The 26,105-nt window shown below is 41.8% G+C and overlaps 1 protein-coding gene across 3 annotated transcripts in view; it reads right to left on the bottom strand.

Moving 5' to 3' along the window:
- Positions 1-26,105, bottom strand: part of HHAT (hedgehog acyltransferase) — a gene marked incomplete at both ends in the record, with an annotated part of 350,098 nt that overhangs the window by 286,851 nt on the left and 37,142 nt on the right. For all 3 annotated transcript variants that reach the window (XM_082832662.1, XM_082832660.1, XM_082832661.1), the window contains one exon: positions 13,538-13,651. In XM_082832662.1, the coding sequence (XP_082688788.1) occupies positions 13,538-13,651 (114 nt within the window). The remainder of the gene's footprint in view (positions 1-13,537; positions 13,652-26,105) is intronic.

The following is a 26,105-nucleotide window of genomic DNA, read 5'->3' as shown; positions in this document are numbered from 1 at the left end:
CTGTGCTCACAAATGATACCATGGGGGCACACGAGGTTGTCCTATACTCTCATCCCTCACCATCTTCCTCCTGCCGAAGAGCAGAGGCAGACAACGTCTAATTTTCTCTAAGACGTCACGGAAAATGCACCCACGTGAACCTCATATTCTCTTCTATCCCCCCTATTACACACTCATCCTCCCCAATGGGCAAAGACAACTCCACTATACACATTCACGGCGGGCAGGTGATAAAAAGGGAAAGATGTGAACAATGCAAAAAAGAAATCACCTATTTTAAAACATAAATTAGAACCCGACTAACATATTGATTTTTTTCATTCTATAAAGTGAATGCAATTGGAATCCCATCCTTGAAAACACCACTAAGACGCTGATACAGCATGATTAGTCTTCCATGCCTTGTTCTCTGACTGGCATCAGAGGAACAGTCCCCCACCATCAATGCAGCCCTTAGGGCACACCTCCTCTGACCGCTATCCCCCCCTACCCACCCCTCCACCCCCCCACACACACGCCTAGACCAGCAAGAAGCAGGGCAGAGAGGGCGAGAAGTAGAAATGTGACACTGCCTAGCTGCGCAGGCAGCAGCATAGAAGGTCTGCTGCTCTGAGGAGGAGGGGGGCTTTGCCCAAGTGTTTCAAAGACCATTTTCATATGCAAAGCCCTAAAGACAGCCCGGTCCCACCTATTTCTACTCCAAAAGTGCTTATGTATTTACTTTATCAAACCTGTGTCCTCTTTAGCAAAAATGCTTAAATATCAGACATTGAGCCTCTGACATCAAATATGCCAGGAACCTTTTAACTTTTCAAAACTAAAAAAGAAAGTGTGTTATGTTTTATTCCAAAACAATACTTCTGATTCATCACTAGAAAGGCTTTAAAAACATTTTCTCCAAGTTCTCAGGGCGATCTGGGCAGATACGCACAGTTTTGGTCACAGACATAATCTATGTCAAGTTCAAGATTTAAAAACCTGCCTAGGGAATTCCCTGGCAGTCCAGTGGTTAGAACTCCGTGCTTTCACTGCTGAGAGCCTGGGTTCAATCCCTGGTCGGGGAACTAAGATCCCGCAAGCCGGGCAGCGAAGCCAATGTAATTAATTAACTAAAACCAATTAGTTAATTTTAATTAATTAATTGATAAAAGATCTGCCTAAAAGTCAGAATAGCCCAATTCATTTAAGTTAAGAGGTTCAAATGACGATTATGATTGGAAACTGCTGTTCACTTGAAATGAGGCACAAAGAATCATGTTGATCAAATAATGTGTACAAATAAAACAATCTTAATTTAATGTTGGGTTGTGATGTTTCTAATTTAGAGATTTAAATTCGAATCAAGTGTTATTTTATCTGATGCTTTTTTTTTAACTGAGATTTTTATTGAGACAGTTGTAGACTCTCCTGCAGTTATAAGAAATAACACAGAGAGATCCTATGGACACTTTACCCAATTTCCCCCTATGGTAACATTTTGCAAAACCAGAATATATCACAACCAGGATGGTGACATTGCAACAATCCACAGACATTCAGGTTTCCCCAGTTTTACCTGCACTCGTGTATGTGTGTGTGTGTGTGTGTGTGTGTGTGTGTGTGTGTGTGTGTGTGTGTGTGTGTGTTTAGTTCTTACGGTTTTATCACATAAAAGGTTTTATCACATATAGGTTCAGTGTCCACCACAGTAAAGATACTGAACAACTCCATCACCGCAAGCATCTCTTGCATTGCCCTTTTATAACCACACCCACCTTTTTCCTGCTTCCTTTACCCTACATCCTTAATCCCTGGAAACCACTAATAATCTCTCCGTTTCTAAAATTTTGTCATTCCAAAAGTCATACAGTATGCAACCTTTAGGATTGGCTTTTTTTTTTTTTTTAATTTCCTTGCTTTTTATTTTTTGGCTGTGTTGGGTTTTCGCTGCTGGGTGCAGGCTTTCTCTAGTTGTGGTGAGCGGGGGCTACTCTTCGTCGCAGTGCTCGAGCTTCTCATTGCAGTGGCTTCTTTTGTTGCGGAGCATGGGCTCTAGGCACACGGGCTCAGTAGCTGTGGCTCGCGGGCTCTAGAGCGCAGGCTCTGTAGTTGTGGCGCACGGGCTTAGTTGCTCTGCGGCATGTGGGATCTTCCCGGACCAGGGCTCGAACCCGTGTCCCATGCACTGGCAGGCGGATTCTTAACCGCTGCACCACCAGGGAAGTCCCAGGACTGGCTTTTTTTCATTCAGCATAATTCCCTGAAATCCACCCAAGTTGTGACAGGTATCAAAGGACTGCCCCCTTTATATTGCTGCGTAGTTTCCACGGTGTGGATGGACCACAGTTTCTTTAACCCTTCACCTGCTGAAGGACATCTGGGCTGTTTTCCAGCTTGGGGCTATTATGAATAAAAACTGAAATGAATATACATGTACAGGTTTTTATGTAAATATGTTTTCATTTCTCTAGGATAAATGCCCAAGGGTGAGCTTGCTGGGCTGCATGGTAGTTGCATGTTTAGAGCTCTGTAAAAACTGCCCAACAGTTTCCCAGAGTGGCCATTTCACATTTCCACCAGCAACATACAAGGGATCCAATGCTGCCTCCTCACCAGCATTTGGTGTTGTTACTATTTTTTACCTGATCAACTCTGGTAGTTGGACAGGGGAATCCCACTGTGGCTTTAACTTGCATTTACCATTATGCTCTTTTAAAGGGTATCAAAGTGTGAGCAACCTGAACCCTGCATCAATAAGATGGACTGAGTGAACTCCGCTGGGGCACAAGAAGCCAGCCCATCAGAACTCTCCTGACCCCCTTAACTCTCTTTATTCCAGGTTCTTCAGTTCCTGATTAGGAGACCAAAAGGAAGGCAGGGGAAGAGGAGAAACTTTTAAAAGTTTAACAAACAGTAAGAAAGAAACTGTACTCTGTTTTCGTGGCAGTTGAGATAAAGCGAGACTAAATACTATGGCCTTTCTGATGGAATTAGGCCAGACTGAACTGGGTAGGCGAACTTGCCCTCGGTTCCCATTGCCCCCTGTGTTTATACTGAACCAATTCTCAAAACAGGGCATAACCGTCTCTCTTTTTGATAGGCTCCCTTAACAAATTAATATCCTGTCTTGTTCATAATACAATAACGTAAGAATCTTACATGGTACCTAGCACATAGCAAGTGTTTCATAAACACTGGATAAATGAATGGTTAGAATAGTTGGATGGATAGATGGGTGGACGGATGGGTGGATATGCTTCCCCAGATATTGGGGTTTAACCTGGCAGTTATGACTAAGAACAAGAAATTAGCACCAAAATTTGGGGCTTTTTAGTCACTAATATGAAAACCTGCTGATTTCCAAAGTCTCTGCTTGTACACCTAACCCCTTATGAACAGACTGCTTTGCCAATGCAGATAGGATAAAAAGGTGTTATTTCACATCTCACTGCCTACTGCCTGTTTCCACTCACAGGGATCTCTTACAATCTTGTGCTGGGGGAAGCCTCAAATAGTGCACAACTGATAGGGTACAGGCACCAACCTTTGAAAGCAGACTCTCTGATAGAACCTGATTCCTGTCACCCCAGGGAAGACTTCCGAGAGATCAACAATTTCAGCTGGCGTGTTTCAAAGGCTGAAATCAGCACCCCTGAGAAAAGACCATGGACTTGCGGCCTTTTCTTTTGCGATTCTATATTCTTCAACTCTTCCTCATAGGGAGCCAGGACCCAGCCACAGGAGGAGCTGGCTGGCCATGCCCCCCTCACACCATCTCTTCTTCCCTTCTGCGTTAGCTTGTTCTGTGCTGTGGACACTGAGTGATAACAGGATGTGCCTGAGTGGTTCCCCTCATTAGCTCACCTCTGTAGGGAGGAACAAAAGTGCAAAGGCTTGGTGAAGACTCCTGCTGGCAACTGGACCAGACTTTGCTGTATATTAATTCTTTTGGTACATCTGCCCAGAAACCACTCAGTGGGGGGCACTGTTTGAGAAATAAATAAAAGGAGTCAATCAATAACCTTTATGCACGGCATAATTTATTGCATACTACATAATCAACTGCAGCTGCTACTGAAAAAAATATATATATGTGTGTGTGTGTGTGTGTGTGTGTGTGGTGTGTGTGGTGTGTGTGTGGGATGTGTGTGGGGTGTGGTGTGTGTGGTGTGTGTGTGGTGTGTGGTGTGTGTATGTGTGTGGTGTGTGTGTGTGGCATGTGTGTGTATGGTGTGTGTATGTGTGTGGTGTGTGGTGTGTGTGTGGTGTGTGTGGTGTGTGTGTGGTGTGTGTGTGTGTGTGGTGTGTGGTGTGTGTGGTGTGTGTGTGGTGTGTGTGGTGTGTGTGTGTGTGTGTGTGGTGTGTGTGTGGTGTGTGTGGTGTGTGTGTGGTGTGTGTGTGGGGGGGTGTGTGTGTGGTGTGTGTGGTGTGTGGTGTGTGTGTGGTGTGTGTGTGTGTGGTGTGTGTGGTGTGGTGTGTGTGTGTGTGTGTGTGTGTATCCCCACACAAACAAAAAGGGAAAATAACCAAAACCATCGCAGAGCCCACACAACGGCCTTCTAGCCTCCTTTTCCTGGGAGCAAAGCCCCGTGGGCCCAAACAAAGCCAATTTCATCCCTCCTTAGAGATGCAGTGATGGAGGTGGAAGAGTCTGATTCCAGGAAAACCATTAATGCATGAGATTCCTATTAGGTGTGTGGTTTCGATAATATGCTGGAAGGGAGCGCCTGTTCACCACGGCCTTCCAGAGGTTAGTTTACTTGTCTCAGCCAGCGCCATGGGACCACGCTTTTCAGCCTGCATCCAATGAGCTCAGCCAGCCGGGGCCCAGTGCTAATAATGCAGGTGCTGCCAGTCGGAGGTCAGGTGAGAACGCACCCTGTGGTCAGCAACAGCACCCAGCCTCGGCCCCCCACGCAGCTAGCCTTCTCAAAAAGTTTGCACAGGGGTATTTTTGGTTCTGAGGGCAGGGAACGCAATGTCTCAGGTGGTGAGGGTGTTCAAGAAAGGAGGCCACTGTCTGACCACCCCACATACGTTCCAATCATAACAACCCCCTAGCCAAAGCTCAGAGCCGTTACTCAGCCTCCCCTCCCTCCCAGGGCACTGCCCGCAATGTAGTCTTGCCAAATCCCAGAGAGAGCCCTACCCAGAGAAAAGGCATTTAACCTTGGCTGAGGAGCTCAGTGGAAAGTTTTATTACTTGTCATGGCAAAAAAAAAAAAAAAAAGAAAAAGAAAATCCCACTTTTGAAAATAAACCCTTCTTTGCCTCTCTGGGAGGAGGTAGGGCCACAAAGGCAGAGACGGTATTATAGTAGATGAAGGCGGGAAGCATCCTTCAGGGTTCAAGGGTTGTAACCGCAAGAAGTGATAATGCCTAATCCTCTGCACAGCATCGTCCACAGTTCATGATGCCCCCCAGAATGGGGAAACAAAAGACAACTGCAACCCAAATCTTCCACCCTGAATAAGTACCAAAAGCATCCACCCAAATTAAGGCCATCTGGAACACTCAGTCCAGGTGGTGAAAGCATGGAGCTAATGGGGCCAAAGTTGTGGTTCATACTTACATAAGGACCAAGCGGACTCAGACAAAGAGCACACTGTGCCCCAGTCCGACCAGAACCCTGCCCACCAGCTGTTGCACAAATCAAACCTGTGGTCACAAAGAGATGGGAGCCCCCCCCACCACACACACACACACACACACACACACACACACACACACACACACACACACACGGCTCAGTGCAAACTCTGCCACATTCCAAGAAAAATGCAAACAAAACCTCCTACTGAGTTTGGATAAGATGTGCTCTGCAGATAAAAAGACAAGTCCACCTACCCACTCATGCCTGCTAATGAGATGCAGGAAGCTGAAATAAGCAGATGCTTCCACTCCCTTCAAGGCACAGCTCACAAGCTACTTCCTCGGGGGCCTTCCCTGACACCCCCAGGCAGATGTGGCCCGCTCCTCCCAGCATCCTGATCAGGATCTGGTTTCCTCTGTCACTTCTCACTCAGCTCCTGGGGGTGGGACTGTGTCTCCCCATCCTTTCTCCCACAGCCCAGCTCAAGCTTGCAACAGGGTCAGAGAAAGACATGCAGGAGAGGAAGGTAGGTATGGCTGGACAGACAGCCTCTGCCCTCTGGGGTTTCAGAAGTTCTTGACAGTCGCCTCCTTTTTGAGCACCAGAGGGAACGGCTCCCAGGAGCACACACAGACCGCAGTCGCGGCACACAGCAAAGGCCAGCGGACCCCAGCAGCAGTCACCTCTTACTTGGCTGTCATCGTATGTATGCCAGCACAACCTTGAAAACCATCGGACTCTCACCACTACCCCAGGAAGCAAGCGGTACCGTCCCTGTTGTACAAATGAGGAGAAAGGCTTCAAGATATTAATTAACTGGCTTAAGACTGCATCACTAAAAAGCGACAAAGCCGGGTTTCAGCCAGGAGCCCTTAGCCACCCTGAATGTGGACTCCTAACAGGAAGAGACTTAACTCAAAGTTACAAGCAAATTAACCACAGGAACATCTATATCCTAACCTAGGTAGGTTTCTGATGGTGGTAGGTACAAAACAGGAGCTGAAAACAGAGGAAATTTGGAAAGAGGGAGGAATATCCGTCCACGAGCAGAGGGTGAATCTACATCTTGCACTGTCTACTGGGGCTATATCTGTTCCAAGGGAAGGGGGGAATTGGTTCTTGCAGACAAGAAAACCTTCCTCTATGCATAAAGCACAGGCAGGTACACAGTACATAAACAGACAGTACATCTGTGGTATTAAAATGTCATAAAGAGGAAGTGACAATAGGGGGAAAATAGCTAAAAATGCTCCTGGGGGACAAATAAAGAAAAAAAAAAGCTAGAGAAACACTGATCTACAGGAAGCAAACAAGAGGTAGCAAGACAAAGAGTGGGAAGCAAAGGAGACCAGTCGGATGGGGCCATGTTGGGCCTGATGCACATGGCAGAACGGTGAGGAAGGTAGGGGATGAAAACTCAGTGTGCCCAGGGCAGCCTCATCTTTCCTTCTCCCTGCCACACCATTCTTCCACATGTTCAGTGAAAAATATACCACATATCAAACACAGGGAAAGGAATATTTATAAAGTTTATAAGGTATAAAGAATAATGAAATAACACCTGCATACCTAGCACCAGCTTAAGAAAGATAAAGCTATCAGTGCTTTAAAGGGCCCCTGAGCATATGTCAAATACATCTCAATTTTAAAAATGTCAATTATACCTCAATAAAAATAAATAAATAATCAAAGCAAAAACAAAAAAGGGCCCTGGTTATCTGTACTCTGATTCTTTTTTCAGCTTTTTTTTTTTTTTTTTTTTTTTTTTTTTTTTTTTTTTTTGGCTGCGTTGGGTCTTCATTGCTGTGTGCGGGCTTTCTCTAGTTGCGGTAAGCGGGGGCTACTCTTCGTTGCAGTGCGCGGGCTTCTCATTGCGGTGGCTTCTCTTACTGCGAAGCACGGGCTCTAGGTACACGGGCTTCCGTAGCTGCAGCACGTGGGCTCAGTAGTTGCCGCACACAGGCCCTAGAGCATGCGGGCTTCAGTAGTTGTGGTGCACAGGCTTAGTTGCCCCATGGCATGTGGGATCTTCCTGGACCAGAGATTGAACCCATGTCCCCTGCATTGGCAGGCGGATTCTTAATCTCTGTGCCACCAGGGGAATCCCTCTCCCCTCTGATTCTATCTCCCCAACGAGATGTGACCACTATCCTGAACTTATTTTCATGGCTCTCTCATCTTTGTGATCATACACATGAATGTATCCATGTAGTCTGTACAGCTCTATGTGCATAGGAGCATATCTGATAGATTCCTCTGCAACTTGCCTTATTAGCTCAATGTCGTGATCCAGAAATTCAGCCACGTTGACAATTACAATTATAATTCATTCCTTTCCACGGAATAAATTCACTACAATTCATCCATTTCCCCATAAAGAATATTTGGACTGCTTCTGCCTCTTTGTTACTACAATCCCATTGCTGCAATGAACGTCCTGGCTCACGTCCCCTGATTGGCAGAGAAGAGCTTCTGCAGGGAACATGTCCGAGTTAGCACTGGTGGCTGTGGACTTTGCACCTCTTTGACTTCACTAGGTAATGTAATACAAAGAAGCCATACCAACACATTCTCACAACCTCTCTGTATGAGTTCAGGTGGCCAGTACTTGATATCATCAGGGGATTTTTGTTTTATCTTTGCCAAACTGAAAGTATGAAATGGTATCTTGTAGATTTAAGGTATATTTGCTTGACTACTAATGAAGTTGAACACATTTTCATAAGTTTATTGGTCATTTGTGTTTCCTCTTCTGCAAATTCCTTTTCCCATATTGAGCCCTTTTTCTATTGGGTGACTTGCTTTTTCCTTTTGAAATTTCTTTATATATTCCAATACCAAACCTCTGTCAGGTTGCAAATAACTTCTCAATTAGTGACTTGCCTTTTCACTTTCTTCACTGTGTTTCTGGATACATACAAAGATGTACATTGATTATTATACATTGATAAGTTCTTGGTTTTAATGTGGTTAAACTTATCAAATTTTTCCTCTACAAGTTATACTTTTTGTGTCTTAATTAAAAAATCTTTCTCTACCCTACCATCAAGAAATATTCTCCTCCTACATCATGCTTTCTAAAAGTTTCATACTCTTTTTTTTTTTTTAAGTCCTTTTTTTTTTCTGGCTGCATTGGGTCTTCGTTGCTGCGCACGGGCTTTCTCTAGTTGTGGCGAGTGGGGGCTACTCTTCGCTGTGGTGCGTGGGCTTCTCTTGTTACGAAGCATGGGCTCTAGGCGTGCAGGCTTCAGTAGTTGTGGCACAAAAGCTCAGTAGTTGTGGCTCTCGGGCTTCGCTGCTCTGCGGCATGTGGGATCTTCTTGGACCAGGGATCGAACCTGTGTCCCCTGCACTGGCAGGTGGATTCTTAACCACTGTACCACCACGGAAGTCCTATTTTAAGGACTTAATTCACCTTGAAAATGATTATGAATGGTATGAGGTAAGTATTCATTTCTTTTTAATATGACTCAACAATTGTGTCAGCACTGTTTATTGACGTTTATCTTTTCCATGCAGATCTGAAATGCCACATCTGTCAAAATCAAGTTTCCATCTATGTACAAGTATTTTCTAAACTCTATTCTGTTACATTGGTCTATTTATCTATCCTGGTGCCAATACAACAATGTCCTAATTATTATATCTTCATTAAGTCATAGTATCTGGTAGGGCGCATACTCTGATTTTGGTATCAATTTTATGCTCTCTTCTTCATAAAATGAATGTTCCCTCTTTTTCTATTTTCTGAAAAAGCCTGGAAAAGATTTAAATAATTTGTGCCTTGAATGTTGGGAAGAAGTGCTGTGTTAGACTATTGTTTTCTTTACAAATAGATTTTTAACTACTTACTCAACTTCTTTTCATGGTTATAGTACTATTCAGTCTTTCTATTTCTTCATGAGTCAGTTTTGGTAAGACACATTTTCTAGAAATGTGTCTGCTTTGCCAAAGTTTTCAAAATTATTGTCATAAAGTTGTGCAAAATATCCTTACTATATTTTTTTATCCTCTTTTCCACACCTAATATTGGTTATTTGTGCATTTTTTTGACCAATCATGCCACTGATTGTTTCATTAATGTCTACTCTTATTTTTGTTCTTTCCTTCTTCGTTTCTTTTTTCTGTTCTTTCCTAATTTCTTAAGTTGTATGCTTAGCTCATTAATTTTCAGCTTTTCTTTTGTTTTAATAGGAGCATGTAAAGTTATGCACTTACATAAACTTAAAATTATCCAAGTAGCACTCTACAAGTATTGATATGTAATATATTTTTCATTCATTTCTAACTATTTTCTAATTTCCAGTATGATCTCTTTTTTTACCTATTGTTATTTTAAAGTTTGCTTTCTCTTTTAATTTCTAAATGAATTACAGTTTTCAGGTCATTGTGTTACTGGTTTCCAACTTAATTACACTGGGATTAGAGAAGGTAACCTATTTAAAACACAGCCTTTGAAATTCATTGAAAATTACTTTATGGTTAAGATGTGGTCAGTTTTTATAAATATTCTATGTGTTCTTTAAGAGGATGTGAATTCTCCAGTTGTTAGAGGTAATCATTTATGTTTTTTTTTTTAAACCTTCAGTGGATTCCTGCTTCCCAAACTATAGTATTTAAGATCCTTCATAGCCTGCTTATAAACTACCTTTTTATTTATTTATTTATTTGGCTGTGCCAGGTCTTAGTTGTGGCATGTAGGATCTAGTTCCCCGACCAGGGATCGAACCCAGGCCCCCTGCATTGGGAGCGTGGAGTCCCAGCCACTGGACCGCCAGGGAAGTCCCCATTTACATTTCTTATATCAAGCTTATTAATTGTATTATTTGTTTTCTTCTATCTGATATATCAATTAGTGATAAAATTATGTTAAAATCTCTCCCTAAAATCACAGATACATCTATTTATCTTTATGGTATTGATCGACTTTTGCTTTCTATATTTGGAAGGAAAATAAACAAACTTAGAATTATAATATCTTCCTAATGAAATGAACTTTTTATCATTAAACAAGAACCCTCTGTCACAAATAATGTTCTTTGCCAGCTATTAATGAAACTGCACTAGTATCTAGGTGGACGGGACAAAGATGAGTCTTATATTTGCTGGAACACCTTTCTCCATCCTTTCACTTTCAAACACTCTGTGTCCTTGTGTCCTTCCATTTTAAGTATATCTTGCTAGGAAGCACCCCTGTGGATGCTGTTTTATTTCTTTGTTTATTTTCCTTTTTTTCTGTTTTACTTTTATCCAGTCTGACAATCCTTTTCTAGGGTTGGGGGGTGGATTGGGTCCATTCACACTGATTGTGACTACTGATATATTTGCATTTATTTCTGCCATTTCTTTGGTGCTTCCTCTTTGTCCTACCTTTTCCATGTTTCATCCTTACTTTTTAATGAAAGTTCTAACAAATGAAGCCCACCCTTTTTTTTAAATGTATTTTATTGAAGTACAGTTGATTTATAATGTTGTGTTAATTCCTGCTGTACAGCAAAGTGATTCAGTTATACATATATATACATTCTTTTTCATACTCTTTTCCATTATGGTTTATCACAGGATACTGAATATAGTTAGGACTTTGTTGTTTATCCATTCTATATATAATAGTTTGCATCTGCTAATCCCAAACTCCCAATCCATCCCTCCCCCACCTCTCTCCCCCTTGGCAACCACAAGACTGTTCTCTATGTCTGTGAGTCTGTTTCTGTTTCATAGATAAGTTCATTCGTGTCATATTTTAGATGCCACATATAAGTGACAGCATATGGTATTTGTCTTTCTGACCTACTTCACTTAGTATGATAATCTCTAGGTCCATCCATGTTGCTGCATATGATATTATTTCATTTTTTATGGCTGAGTAGTATTCCACAGTATATATGTGCCACATCTTCTTTATCCATTCATCTGTCGATGGACATTTAGGTTGCTTCCATGTTTTGGCTATTGTGAATAGTGAGAAGCCCACCATGTTTGAAAAGGAGGAAAAGAAAAAGAATAATACTATCTCATCAACCCTACTTTACAGAAAATGATAAATTAAGATTCAGTGGTGAAAAGCCTTTCTAAGGTCAGAAAGCTAACAAATGAGAAAGCCCAGGACCTAATCCATCATCCAGCACTCTTCCACTCCACGACAGCTGACCCTTTCCCACAGCAGCAGTAGTGAGACGGGCTGAATTTCACATACTCCTCAAAATAGTTCATCTTCCCCCCCGCCCCGCCACAGAGATAGAAAACACAAGTATTAAGCTATTTATTTTACAGATGGGAAAACTAAGACCTAGGGGCAGTAAGTCATTTATCTAGGGGCAGATAAACTTTGTGTTAGAAACAAAAATGTTAAATTTCTAGAAACATTGATGTCTTAGCAAATACCAAACAAATTTGTGGAAGAAAAGAAACACATTAATGAAGGCTGAGGTGGATATGTTCATAACTAGTTTAGGAATACAAAAAACAATGGATTACTTATTATTATGTTTGTTCAGAAGGTTATATAAAATTGAATGAAGGTGATCAAAAGGTACAAACTTCCAGTTATAAGAAAAATAAGTACTAAGAATATAATGTACAACATGATGACTATGGTTAACACTGCTGTATGGTATATTTGAAAGCCGCTAAGAGAAAAGAATAGATCCTAAAAGTTCTCATGACAAGGAAAACACATTCTTTGCTTTTTTCTCATTTTTTCTTTGTATCTATATTAGACAATGGATATTAACTAAGCTTACTGTGGTAATCATTTCACAATATGTGTATGTTAAGTCATCATGCTGTATACCTTACTTATACAGTGCCATATGTCAATTACATCTCAATAAAACTGAAAAAAAGAAAGTTGTATGAAATTTTAAAATATATTCAGATCTGACAGCATCTAAAATTTTTAATTTTTTGCTACTTTAGAAGATGGAAACCACTTGAGTACAAAAAAGTAATCATTATCATATTTAAAACAAAGAAAGTTGGTGTGCTACTGGGATTTTCTGTATTCCAGGATGAGAAGCAGGCCCAGAAAGTACCAATTTTCAGGAAAGAGCTGAAAAATAGCCCAAGTCCGGTGACATCTCTAAGCACATGGCACTGTTTTCTCAGTTCACGTCCAGGTCTCTTGAGCCCAGAGGCTCCTGCTCCTTCTGTCCCTTCAGTTTCTTCACCTCTGTGAACCTCTAAGAATCAAACATTTCTCCTGGGTTGACTTCCAAGTCCATTTTTGGCTGTGCTTTGTTTTTACTGGGTAGAATTCCAAGCACAGACTCATCTCTTTTCAGATTAGGAAACCACAGAGGCAAGATGCATATATGAGAAGATGCTGGACAAAGCCTGGCCCCTACACTAGAGAAAGATCCTCCTGGCACTATCTCAGGCCCTGTATTAGCTACAATATAAAGAGGTTCTCAATCCCACCTCTTGCAAAAGCACTTTTCAAACATCTGCTTGGAAGAATCTCTTGTTCTCGAAACCAGGCCAAGGAAAGAGCAAAATACTAGAATTCTGATCTATAACAGCTACTGTAGCATAAATTACTTGACATGAAAATCATTCCCACTTCTTAATGAAATCATTCTCTTTCTTCTGAACTGAAATCACATATATTCTCAACAGGTGGTTTTTATAGGATCATTTGATTAAGAATGGTCTTAAAGAATACCATCTGAAGTTTAGTTTTAGTCTAAAACCTTCATATTCATTGGTTTGAAAAACGACTTGGAGGAAGTAAGCACAGGATAAGCATGTATGACATTTTTATCTTATCAACATCATTAACAATTTATCTTATCTTTTATCTTTTTATCTGATAATTTATCCTATTGACCAGTAACAATTCTTTCCCATCTTTTCCAGTCTTCCAAGGCTAATATCCATGTCTCCTGATTCGCTAGCTCAGGTCTCTTTCTTCACAAAAAGCAAAGGAGAAAGAAGCTTAAACGGAAACGATGCACATAACCGTACCTTCCTTGCAAGCAGGTTGGCTACTTGAGACACACCCATGTGGCCAAGGAGAAGCCACACCAGCCGCTGCTTGCCCCACTCCATCCAGAAGCTCCACTCAAAGTCAGTTGGATCCTAAATCGGCCAAAACAGCAGTTTATCAGAGGGATCTTGGTAGGTGTTTGAGGCAGAACACAAACTCCAGTTAATAAAACAATTGCAAGAAGAAGGCCAGTGTGAGTGAGTCCAAATGCTATACAATGGCATTTACACATTTCCAGCATCTACCCCACCACACACCGCACCTACTTATACCCTCCCCTCCAGCTTAGCTGGTTTCATTGCCATTCCCCCACTGAGTGTCTCTGTTAAAGCTGATCCCCCAACCTCTGGACCCTCTATGGGACAGAAACTATTACTGACCCCACGTTATAAAATATGAAACAGAGACTTAAAGAATTCAGTTCATTTACCCAGCGTCACATAGATAGTACAAATAACAACTTAGGTTATCTCAGTTTCATCACCTAGATGCTTTCACCAGCAAGAAAAATGTACGCTGGACACTAATAAAATTGTGTAAGGTCAGTCATGTTAAATCTTGCTGTCCCTTACAGGCAGGAGGATAATTTGATAGAGAAATTAACTAATTCCCTATAAGATTACAAGGAAAGAATGAAAGATATACTTCCCCTCACCTTGGGAAGCTATGTCCATCAGTGCCCTTTGTCTGCGTCTGTACCAGGCTCTGTGTCTATATGGCTCCCTGACAGGGGCAGGTGAAAAACCTCTGGAAAGATTGGACCCATGGACACCTGGGGGCTCACACCTAAACGCCTCGGCCTCAGGAGCTCCGGGGAGATCATGGCAGCCAAGCTGAGCATGGAGGGAATAAGCACAGTGATTGGCCACTCTCAAACGGAGAATGTGGGCTTGGCCCATGAGCATCTCGGCACCACCAGGATGGAGTGCAGATTTGAGGCCCTCAGAATTTTCTAGCCAAATCGTGTGGGTGACGAAGGAATCCCCCACTGACTACTGATCTACCGATACTGAACATCTCATCAGTCTCTACAAGTGAAACTTTGAGTCAAATTTTTAATTGGGTTTAAAGGAAAATAGGATTTTTTTCTTTTTTTTTTTTTTGCACCTGAGGATTGAGGGGCAATTTCATACAAGTTACACATATTACAAAACTTTTTTTCAGAAGGTAAAATACAGATTGAAGTGACCTTGATTCATATCAGACTATGGATGTAGAGGTAGCAAATGTATGTAGCAGCTAAGGCTGCCGATTCATCTTGGGTTTGGATCCCAGATCTATCTACATACTGGCTGTGATGACCTTGAGTGAGATACTTCACCTTTCCGCTGTCTGCTCATATGATAACAGGACTGATTTTCTAGGAATTTGTGAGGTTTAACTGAAAATACATGCATATCAAAATTTTAAAACAGTACCCGGCACACAGTACTCACTAAAAATTGTTACTTGCCACTAACTGCTAGTCCCATGTGCTTTCCATCCTGTGTTAACCAGCTAAGGTTGTATCACACTTTACATGTTGCCTCTTGTTAAAAAAAAAAAAAGTTTTTCTATTTTCCAAATGAAGAAAGACAGCAGTACTGTGCTTCTCAAACAACACGTTTTCCCCACAACCAAGATCCTGATACACACACAACCTGCTCATAGAGACCCCATCCCATGAAAATCATAGATCTAGTCCAATTCCTTCCATTCAAAGACTGACTACATCAGAGCCCAGGACGTGCCCACGCTGCACACCCAGGCAGCAGCAGAGCAAAGAACTCAAATCGTCAACCCGGCTTTATCCCTGTTCCAGAGCTCACTTCCCCATCTTAAAAATGTCAAATTAGTGGAGAGTCAATCAACTGATTAAAGGCGCAAAGGTCATGTGATGAGGCCATGCTAGTAAAATGCCACTTTGTAACATGGATGCAGACGCTAAAAACCAAGATGGAATTTTTTTTACCCCCCTCAAAATAAAAATCCCAACATTTTAGCTTTTTAAATATAATGTTTTTGAACATTCAGAATTACATTAGAATTCATCACCACAGACTTATACCTATGTTTCAAAACTTGTCCAAGTTTAATTTCTAGGGGGTAAAAATGAAATAATATCTCATAACATTCAGGAAACCAAAAAACCTTTATGCTTCATCCTAAGGCCCCAAACTACTGAAAACCCTGTGCTGGTAAAATCCCGTCAACAGGGCTTCCCTGGTGGTGCAGTGGTTAGGAATCCACCTGCCAATGCAGGGGACACAGGTTCGAGCCCTGGTCCGGGAAGATCCCACATGCCGCGGAGCAACTAAGCCCGTGCGCCAAAACTACTGAGCCTGCACTCTAGACCCCATGATCGACAACTACTGAGCCCGCGTGCCACAACCACTGAAGCCCACACGCCTAGAGCCTGTGCTCTGCAACAAGAGAAGCCACCGCAATGAGAAGCCCGTGCACCTCAACGAAGCGGAGTCCCCGCTCGCCACAACTAGAGAAAGCCCGCGCGCAGCAATGAAGACACAACGCAGCCAAATATAAATAAATTAAATAAATAAATTTTTTTTAAAAATCCCATCAAAACTACACAGTCTCTCATCACTAATTATCTCAGAAAAGAGCCATTTAAAGGAAATAAAAACATTTTTCTTATGTCTATTCTTCTCCATTTAAAATATTTACCTAAAGGAAATAACCAGACAGAAAAGCTGAATTAATGAATAGAAGATGGCCAATAAGTAGCAGTTACTGATTTGGGGAAGAAAAATGTTGACTTGCCTGATTCCATAAGCAAAAGCCTTATAGACCCTGAGCTCACTCATTTCAAGGTAAATCTTAAAGTCTCAAATCAAGAACAACTTTTTCATGTTCTGTTCCCTCCCCATTTTCTTTCTCGATCCTGTAATTCTTAGTCAGTTAGAAGTCTCTTCTTTGGTTCTGTAAGGAAGTCAAATATAAACGGGGGATAAATTCTAGCTGGACAGAACCAGGAAGGCTCCCCCGTGGAGAAAGGGGAGCCTGAACTCCAAGATTCACAACCAGTCTTCTACACCAGCGCTTCTCAAACCTCAGTGGACACACAAATCACCTACAGATTTTGCTAAATTGCAGATTCTGATCCAAGAAGTCTGGGATAGGGCCTGGGATCCTGTCTTTCATCCAAGCTCTCAGGGGATGCCATGCTGCTGGCCTGGGGACCACATTTCAAGTAGTAGAGATTGACATCATCAATCATGATTCCCTACATTGTTCACAAGCCCAGAGAACCCTTAACAGCTCACACCACCCCACGCCATTCCCAGGCAGGGACACACTAAGGCTGACCACCTAATATCAACAAACAGAGCAACCATCATCGTGTAATAAACTGAGTGAGTTAAGCATGGTTATTCATTCTGAGGTTTTCAGTGTGCAATGAGGCAAGAACAGAGAACTCTAAGGACATGATGATTCTTGGTCTCTTAAATAGTGACTCTAACTTCCTGGTGAAACGTTATTTCTCCTACTCTTAACAAGGAAAAGGATCTGGGCCTCTTTTCCCATAGAGAGCAGAGTTCTACACTAGGTACGGGGGGAAGAAATGTAGAATTCCTCACCCTGGAGGAGGTCACGGTACCAACACTAACACCCCAGACTCTGAAAACCACTGCAAAGAAAGACAGGTAACAGTGATGTCATTCATCTACATATACTAGAGATACAACTGAGACCTCTCCTTTTTTTTAATCCATGTTACAGATGAGTTAACTGGAGGTCAGAGCAGGCAAAACTAGAGGCGGCAGAGCTGGGTTTCAAACCCAGTCCTGTCTGATACCGAAGAGGAAGCCCTTTTCCAAGCAGTTTCTACTTGTGCTGACGCTCTACCTGGATTCCCCCACCACTCCCAGACACATACACACACCCCACTATCCGACCAAATTGTTTCCAACCCCGGGGATGCCTCGTTAATGCCCCGTATCCACAGACATGTCAGCTCCAGTGTGAAGCCTTCTCCACCCTTCCAGGTGGCCCTCACTGCAACCCTTTCTCTGTCAATTCACAACTCAATGCTAGCACTTTTATGATAGCACATTTTACTACAGCGTATTTAGTATAGCACTTTTCACTCTAGCTATTTCATGTATTTTCTCTCTAGAGGGAAAAAGTAGTAAGTTCCTGAGAGCAAAAACCTTGACTTAACCGCAAATTTCTATCATGATTACCCAACAATCAGTAGGCCTTTAAAATGGTGGGGAAGTAAAATCGGGTGACCTAAGTTCTCATCACATTCCTCCCCCTGTGTAAACTTGGACAAGTCACTTCACTATCTGGCCCTGAGCCTTCCTGTATGTAAGAAGAAGGGCAGATTGCTTTCAAAGGGTGGAAAAAAAGTTATTCTTTTCCTAAAGGAAAAAATACTAAAGGAAAGAAATACTAAGAGAACAGCTAGTCACCCGCCTACAGACAGCGTCCTGACTGAGTGCCCATCATTCGGGGGGTAGGGGGGAGAGACTCCCCCCTCACACTCCCGTGTCACCAACCCAGGCCTCCAAGTTCCACATCCACACTGTCAGCCTGTTCTGTTCCAGCAAGTTCCCCAGTCATCCAGCCTCTTCCCCAGATTGGGAAGAAACTACAGCATACAGACTGACTATGTGCTATGATTCTGCCTATAGCAAGATAAGAAAAAGAAAACTATCTTAAATACCACATCCAAGGTCCCACAGCTAATATATGACAGAGTTCGACTTTAAAGCCCGAGGTCCTCAGGCTGCAGAGTCTGTGCCTCACGTAGTAAAATATATGTAACATACAATTTACCATCTTAACCCTTTTTAAGTGTGCAGCTTTGTGGCATTAAGTACATTCACGCTGTTAGACAACCATCACCACCATCCACCTCCAGAGCTCTTTGTTTTGGAAAACTGAAATTCTGTACCCGTTAGACAGTAACTCCCCGTTCATACCTCACCCCCGCCCCTGACAACCACCATTCTACTTCTGTCTCTATGGATTTGACTACTCTGGGTACCTCACGTAAGTGGAATCATACGGCATTTGTCCTTTTGTGTCTGGCTTGTTCCACCTGACACAACGTCCTCAAGGTTCATCCATGCTGCCGCATACTGCAGAATTCCCCTCCTTTTTGAGGCTGAATAATATTCCACCACTGTGTGGATACCCCACATTTTATTTATCCATTCATCTGTCAATGGACATTTGGGTTGCTTCCGCTTCTTGGCTGTTGTGAATAATGCCGTTACGAACATGGGTGTGCTAAAGGTTTACTTTTTAGTATTTTGAATTTTAAATGATTTCCTAATGTTGCCAAATGTCCTTTTATTTTTTTTTCTTTTTAACATGTGTACTCATATCTGGCGGTTCAAATCTCTTTCAAAATCATGTAGTACTTCAAGGGCAGAAAGTTAAAAGAAAAAACTCCTGGCAAATGAACATCTTATGTTGCCAACTCACCACTGAGTAAATTTTTCCTTATTCTAGCCATGAATTCCCATCAGCCCTGAAGCTCACCAGATGAGAGCACCCTCACTTCTGGCCTCTTAGCTGGAGTCCTGCAGTGTTATCACAGGGGAATGGCCAAAACTCTCCTTCTCTGCTTTTTTTTCCTGCATTCCTCAGACCATGTTGAATTAACGTTGGCTGAAGATAATCCCATGGCTAATATGGCCAGGCCACTGGACTCAAATGTTGTTAAAGCATCTGGTACCAAGTACAACCCCAAGGCACCTACCAAGACACCCCAAGGGAGGCTGAGGAAGTCATCCCACAGATAAAATCAGTTACACCAAGTCCACCACTGTTTTTTTAACCCAGACTCTCCCAAGACCTTGCCTACTTTCCAGTAAATCACTGCTCTTACCAGTAGCTGAAACTTTAACTCACATATTATTAGAAGGGTATTTGCCAAGATTTAACAGAACTGAAACTCCACAACTGGGGGATTCTGAAAAAGCTTGAGTTTGGGGGAATTTCTTGTTTTGCTGCTGTTGGTTTAAGGTAAATTCACATAGCATAGAATTCATCACATTAAATTCAACTCAGTGGCATCTACACGTCCAGTGTTGTGTAACCACCACCTCTATCTAGTTCCAAACATTTCCATCACCCCAAAAGGAAGCTCTGTACCCATTAACTGGTCACTCCCCATTCCACCCTCCTCCCCCAGGCTCTGACAATCATGAACCTGCTTTCTATCTCTATGGATTTAGCTACGCTGGGTATTTCATATAAATGGAGTCCTGCAATGTGCGACTTGGCTTCTTTTACTCAGCATAACATTGCTAAGGTCGATCCACATTGTAACACGTACGAGTACGCCATTCTTTGTTATGGCTGGATCACATCCCGTTATAGGGATATACCACATTTTGTTTATCTATTCAACCATTAATGGATATTTCAGCTGTTTCCCCCTTTCGTCTACTGTGACTAATGCTATAAATATCTGCGTACAAGTGTTTTTTAAAATACCCATTTTCAATTCTTTTAGGTCTACACCTACGAGTAGTACTGTTGGGTCATATCACCAGCTATGTGTAATGTTTTGAGCAACCCGCAAACTGTTTTCCACAGTGGCTACACCATTTTACATTCCAAGTTTGAGTTTTTAAGGCAAAAAAAAAAAAAAAAAAAGGCTTCCTAAACTAACCCTCTGCCCACGGGGAGTTTTACTAGCATCGCAGAGAACTCAGCTCTTTCAACAAGGCCTCTCGCTGCTCTGAGCCTGCTTACCTCCTTGGGCAGACACTTGAGGAAGCTGCTGTTTTAACATTCCAATTTCATCCTGGGGGCAAACGTCAGCAATGGCTGGAAATAAGGGGGTAAAAATTGGCTTTGGGATATATCTTATTACATAAAGTGCTCCCTGAAAAGTTAATCCTGTCAGTCTGCAGGATTTTGCATCTGAATTTTTTAAATTCAATAATTCTTTCGGTTCGTTTGAAAGAATTATTGTTTTGTTAAGATCGACACAAAGGCTAAAATGGCTATTTACTTAATGATGAAATCTGCTCTGACCAGCAAATTTATTACCATCCATAAACGCGATCAGGAACTGAAAGAACGTGATAGAAATCTCCCGGGTGCAGACAGTCTTGGCTCAGTACCCACCAGAAGGAGGGTTCAGGACCTTAGAATCGTAAAATTCAATTCCTCAGGGTTCAGGAAGAGCTGCAGCCTAACTGGAATGTTCAGCTACTTCCATTGATTCAACAGAGTTAAATCTGACCTTCATTTCTACACTCTTCTGGGGCCTTGAAGGGAGCACGGGTGGAGATTCCCACAGAGTTAACAGAGGGAATTAACATCACTAATGAGGAGATCGTGGGCTTTAACATCCCTCCCAGTAAAGGACACCAAGAACACAGAGGAAAGTGATTGTAATGGGTGGCCTCAGAGGAAGACCTGCCTGTTTCCCGGAAATACTATTCTCACCTCGAATTTGTGTCTATCACAATGCAGGGAAAGTGACCTTATTCTCGAAGTGGCTGATGGAGCCAGTGGTGTGCTGTGTGTGGCAGAGGCTGGACTGTGTTCACGTTCAGGAGCGCCAGGCTTGAGTCTCAGTTCTGTCACCTACCCTTATGTGACCTCAGGCTGGTCAGTCCTCCTTTATATAATTAGAATTTTTTAAAATTTATTTTATTGAAGTATAGTTGATTTACAATGTTAATCTCTGCCGTATAGCAAAGTGACTCAGTTATACATATACCTATGTGTATATATACATACACACATATATATATTCTTTTATATTTTATTTGTTTAATTTTTTATTTTTATTTTATTTATATATTTATTTATTATTATATATATTTATTTTATATATATATTCTTTTATTCTTTATATATATATATTCTTTTTCATATTCTTTCCCATTATGGTTTATCACAGGATATTGAATATAGTTCCTGTGCTATACAGGAGGACTTTGTTGTTTATCCATTCTATATGTAATAGCTTGCACCTGCCAATCCCAAACTCCCAGTCCATCCTTCCCTCCCACCTCTCTGGCAACCACAAGTCTGTTCTTTATGTCTGTGAGTCTGTTTCTGTTTTGTAGATAAGTTCATTTGTGTCATATTTTAGATTCCACATATAAGTGATAGCATATGATATTTGTCTTTGTCTGACTTACTTCACTTAGTATGATAACCTCTAGGTCCATCCATGTTGCTGCAAATGGCATTTATATAATTAGAGTTTAAAGGGATCATAAAAGCTAAAGGGATTCATTGGTGAAGTGCAAAGTCTAAAGTTAAAAAATGTTAATGCCTCTAAAATTGAACTCATCCCTCCAAATCCATCCTGCTTATTGCTATCAAAATAATCACACTGAAACAAGGGCTAGCAAACTTTAATAAAGGGCTAGATGGTAAATATTTTCAGCTTTGTGAGCTGTAGAGTCTCTGTGGCAACTACTCAACTCTGATGGTGTAGCCCGAAGGCAGTCATAGTAAGACATAAACAAATGTGAGCAGTTGTGCTCCAAAAAAACTGTACCCACAAAAACAGGTGGAGGGCCAAATTTGGTCCAAAGGCCCTGGTTTGCAGGCCCCTCTTCTAAGGGATTACCATTTCTCCTAGACCCACCACTTGTCTCCTAGTGAGAGTAGGTCAGGAACATTGTTTTATTACACGTATGGATGGCATTTTTAGGTAATTTACTATCAGCTCTGAAGTCTACATCTACAGATGAAGCAGATTCCACGAAGGCCACAGAAGCCTCAGCTGCAGCACACCCATTCCCCTTGGTTATCCAGGAAAAACTCGGAGCAACTGCACATCTTTTTCCTCCCGGTACTCTGCACTGGACACACTTCAAAGGTGGGGACTATTCTCTGCACAACTGGTCTTGTTCCCCCCATTCTGTTGCCTCTTCACAGCACCAAAGTAACATTTTTAGGATCACACCTGATCAAGTCACTCTCCCACTTAATATTCTTCAGGTTTCCCCCTTAGCATACCAGAGAAACATTCTCAGCAAGACGCATGCAGCTCTTCCTATCTGGCCCTGCCCAGCCTTCATCATCCTACCCAACTTTTCTCCCCAGTTCTGCAACATGGCCGTGCTGACCACCCAAACGTGCTGCGTTCATATGGCCGAAACTTCCCAGCCTTTGCTCCCTTTACTTGGAGAAACCTGTCCCTCAAACATCAGGATGATGACCTATCTTTCAGGTCTCGGGTCAGGCAAGCCCTCTCCCAGGAAGCTTTACCTAATCCATGCATTTATAGTCCAGACAGATTGTCCCTTGTCTATTTTCCCTCAATGTACGACGGTTACCCATATCATGGCAATTTACCGCATTGTACTTTAATTGCAGGTTACTGAGCTGCCTCTCCACTAAACTGTGACCTCTCCCCCTGCCCCAAAAGGGACTACATGTATATTCAGCATTGTATCCTCCAAGAAACCAACACATACTAGACACTCAATAAAAGCTTGTTGAATAAACTGAATGACATATGGGTCAAATCATTTTTAAGAACCTAGTGTAAACACAGTCTACTGGGAAAAGGGAATAAGAGATACAGAAAGTGGAGAACCTGGCACCTATCCTTGAATGCCTTTATAATCACAGTTAGAGAACAGAAACTCATGGAATATTTCTAGTGTATGATGTGCTCTGCAGATTACCTTCACCAACTCAAGGCCCACCCTCTGGTTATATCAATTACTTGCTCTAAAGAGATGGACAAAATAGAGTACTGTCATAATAGAGGGTCTATTTCATGGTTTAATTATAAGACTTAAATAAATTAAAATATGGAAAACACTTGGAATAGTGCCTAGTACTTATTAAGTACTATGTGTGTGTTTGTTAAGTAAATATGCAAACAAAAAAACAAACAACAAACTCTATTTTATTCTGATAGCCCCAGAAATATAAATCTGAGAGTTTTCAAGCTGTATATCCGGAAACAGAGAGAGATGCTCATAGATATGGAGATAGATAGAAGTAGAGAGGGGACCTGCTCAAGATTCCCTCAAACCCAGTCAAAAGAAAGGAAAGCAGAAAGGTTCTAGAAACTGGACTGGAAAGGAGTGAATCCATGATTAACAAAAGGGGAACATCTGCATTCAGAGAAGCTGCAACATCTAAAATGCCTTGGGAAAGCAACCATCTTAACCTTCTTCTCAAAATAAAATATCTGCTCTGCGTGGCTGATACTGCCAATTGCCTCAATCAACACTCCTCCGACCACTTCTCGTTTGACTTCCTATACATTAGAGGGTAGAAGGCAAAAAACTACATTTCCCAGAATTCCCTGTAGCTAGCATGTTCCCTCTGGACCTAGCTTCTGATGAAAAAATACACAGACCTGAAGGTGAAAGAACGAACATAAAAATGTATGGGTTTTGAGACTTCTGAAAGAATGGTGGCAGAGGCTTTTGTTATTCTGCAGCAGCCACGGTGGAGGCTCCAGGGTCCAGTCACTCCAGAGGTGCTGTAGCTTCCTGGTGTGGCAGCTTTTACTAGTGCACCATAGCATTGCATTCTCCAGCCAGGAGCTGGGCAGCAGCCACGGTTTTACAGGGTGGCTCTGGGAATTGCTCCAGGAACCTTACTTAGTGCCCATCCCTATAGACCTTTCGACTCTTAAATCCCTGCAATAAAGTCCTTTCTGCTTAAACTAACTGGGGTGGATTCTGTTGTCTGCAATGGAGCCTTAATCAACATACTTTGGAAAGGATTTTTCTTCTGACTGCAGTACAGCTCTAGCTGTATTATAGAAGCATTATGAAAATAATTCACTTTGAAGAACATCATTCTGAAATAAGTCTATTCAGTGGAGAAAAATAAATGGAGAAAAAAACACCAGGTAGATCACTCCAAGGAGTGTTCTAGAACTGGATAATGAAGGCAGTGAGTGTTTCACATTCATAAGTGCACCAATTTATGGATTTCAAAACCAAATAAAAAATTAGCTACCTTACCCACTGGTCTGTATTTTTCATTACCATGGCTATTTTCTCCTTGGATAGGGAAAACAAGGAGAGCTGTATATATTTACTGTTTTCCTTACCTCATATCCAACATTTTGCAAAAAAAAAAAGCAATACAACAGAAACACTAAACACTTTTGCATATCTGTTTCCTAAACAGCATCTGTGCATATTATTTACTTTGAGACCATACCTAATTCCCAAACACACTGAGCAAAACTTATCTATGAATAGAGAAAACCTTTATAAGATACTTGAATCCAGAAATGTTTCCCTACACATTCAAAGACAGCAAGCTCACCTTAATGGTCTATAATTCTCCAAAGGGGAAGGAAAAAAAATATGACTAATTTGTAGGGATTTTGCACAGAAGCAGCACTGCTCTCTGGATGAACTCAGGCTAATGATTCATTTAGCAATTATTGGAAGAGTTTTCTTTATCTTTCAACAGACGCTTTGCTATTTCTAAAATAATTTGAACTAAATTATTTTACTGCTCACAATTTCCAGAGACAATACTCTTTCCCCAACCTTTCCTCAAAGATAAAATATTTTCACTAACAAAACTTTTTTTTTTCTGTAAATAACAAGTGTCTGTTTAAACATCTTTACCATCCTGCCCAGGTAAGGATGCTCACAAGGGTGGGGACGCCATCAACAGGACTAGCAAAAACAGGGCAACAGGAAAGAGCCAATTCTGACTCCATGTTGGATCTGCTTCTTTTACTTTACCCTTTGCTTTCCACTGCTTTTGTTATTATAATCACTGTCTATGGCTGTAAGCATACATAATGGCCTGCCACAGGGAACCCTGCCCCTCTGCCTGTCAAACTAAAAGGTCTTTGTTCAGCTCACAGAGATACATTCTGACTCTGCCCACCTGTGGATGGCTGCAGAACATCCCCGTCCTATTTTGCAAGATAAATGGCCTTACTGTACTTCCTCACCTCTTCCCCTTCTGTTCTATAAAAGAAACTGTCATCCAGACCCCGTAAGATGGTTTCTTGGGGACCCTAGTCCGCCATCTTCTCAGTCTGCCGACTTTCCGAATAAAGTCGCTATGCCTTGCCTCAACGCCTCGTCTCCCGATTTATTGGTCTGTCGTGTGGCAAGCAGAGCAAGCTTGGACTCGGTAACAACAGTACTGTTTAACATGTACCATCCAGTCTCTTAACTGGCCCTCAGGATCTAAGCCTTGCAAATAGGTCCAAGGTATAATGGGGGTGGGAGGTGTTCTGCCCAAGGAAAGAGAAAACCTCTCAAAATGACTTAATTCATCAAGGGGACCTAATTAATGTGGTGGATTCTTTGAATCTCTTCAACCCAATTGCCAACCCAAACTCAGTAACATCCTCGGGCTATACCTCTACCTCCCTGCTTTCTAGAAGTTCCTCCAGATTATTCAAGATATGTGCAATATACGTGATCAAACATATATAGATTCTCTCTCTGTACTTTGTCTATTCCATATTTCTCCCTTTCTTCCTAAAGCTAAAAAAGAATCAATTTTTTAAAAGAAATATTAAATTCTGGTATGAAATCAAAGGCACAAAAACTATATTATAGTCCCTATATCTGTCAAACTGTTAAAACACTAACCATATTTTCTATA

The sequence above is a fragment of the Leucopleurus acutus genome, assembly GCF_964270905.1.
Source record: "Leucopleurus acutus genome assembly, chromosome: 2".
NCBI classification, from domain to species: Eukaryota; Metazoa; Chordata; class Mammalia; order Artiodactyla; family Delphinidae; genus Leucopleurus; species Leucopleurus acutus.
Note: the sequence above shows the minus strand (reverse complement) of the source record. Positions and strands in the feature narration are given on the sequence as shown.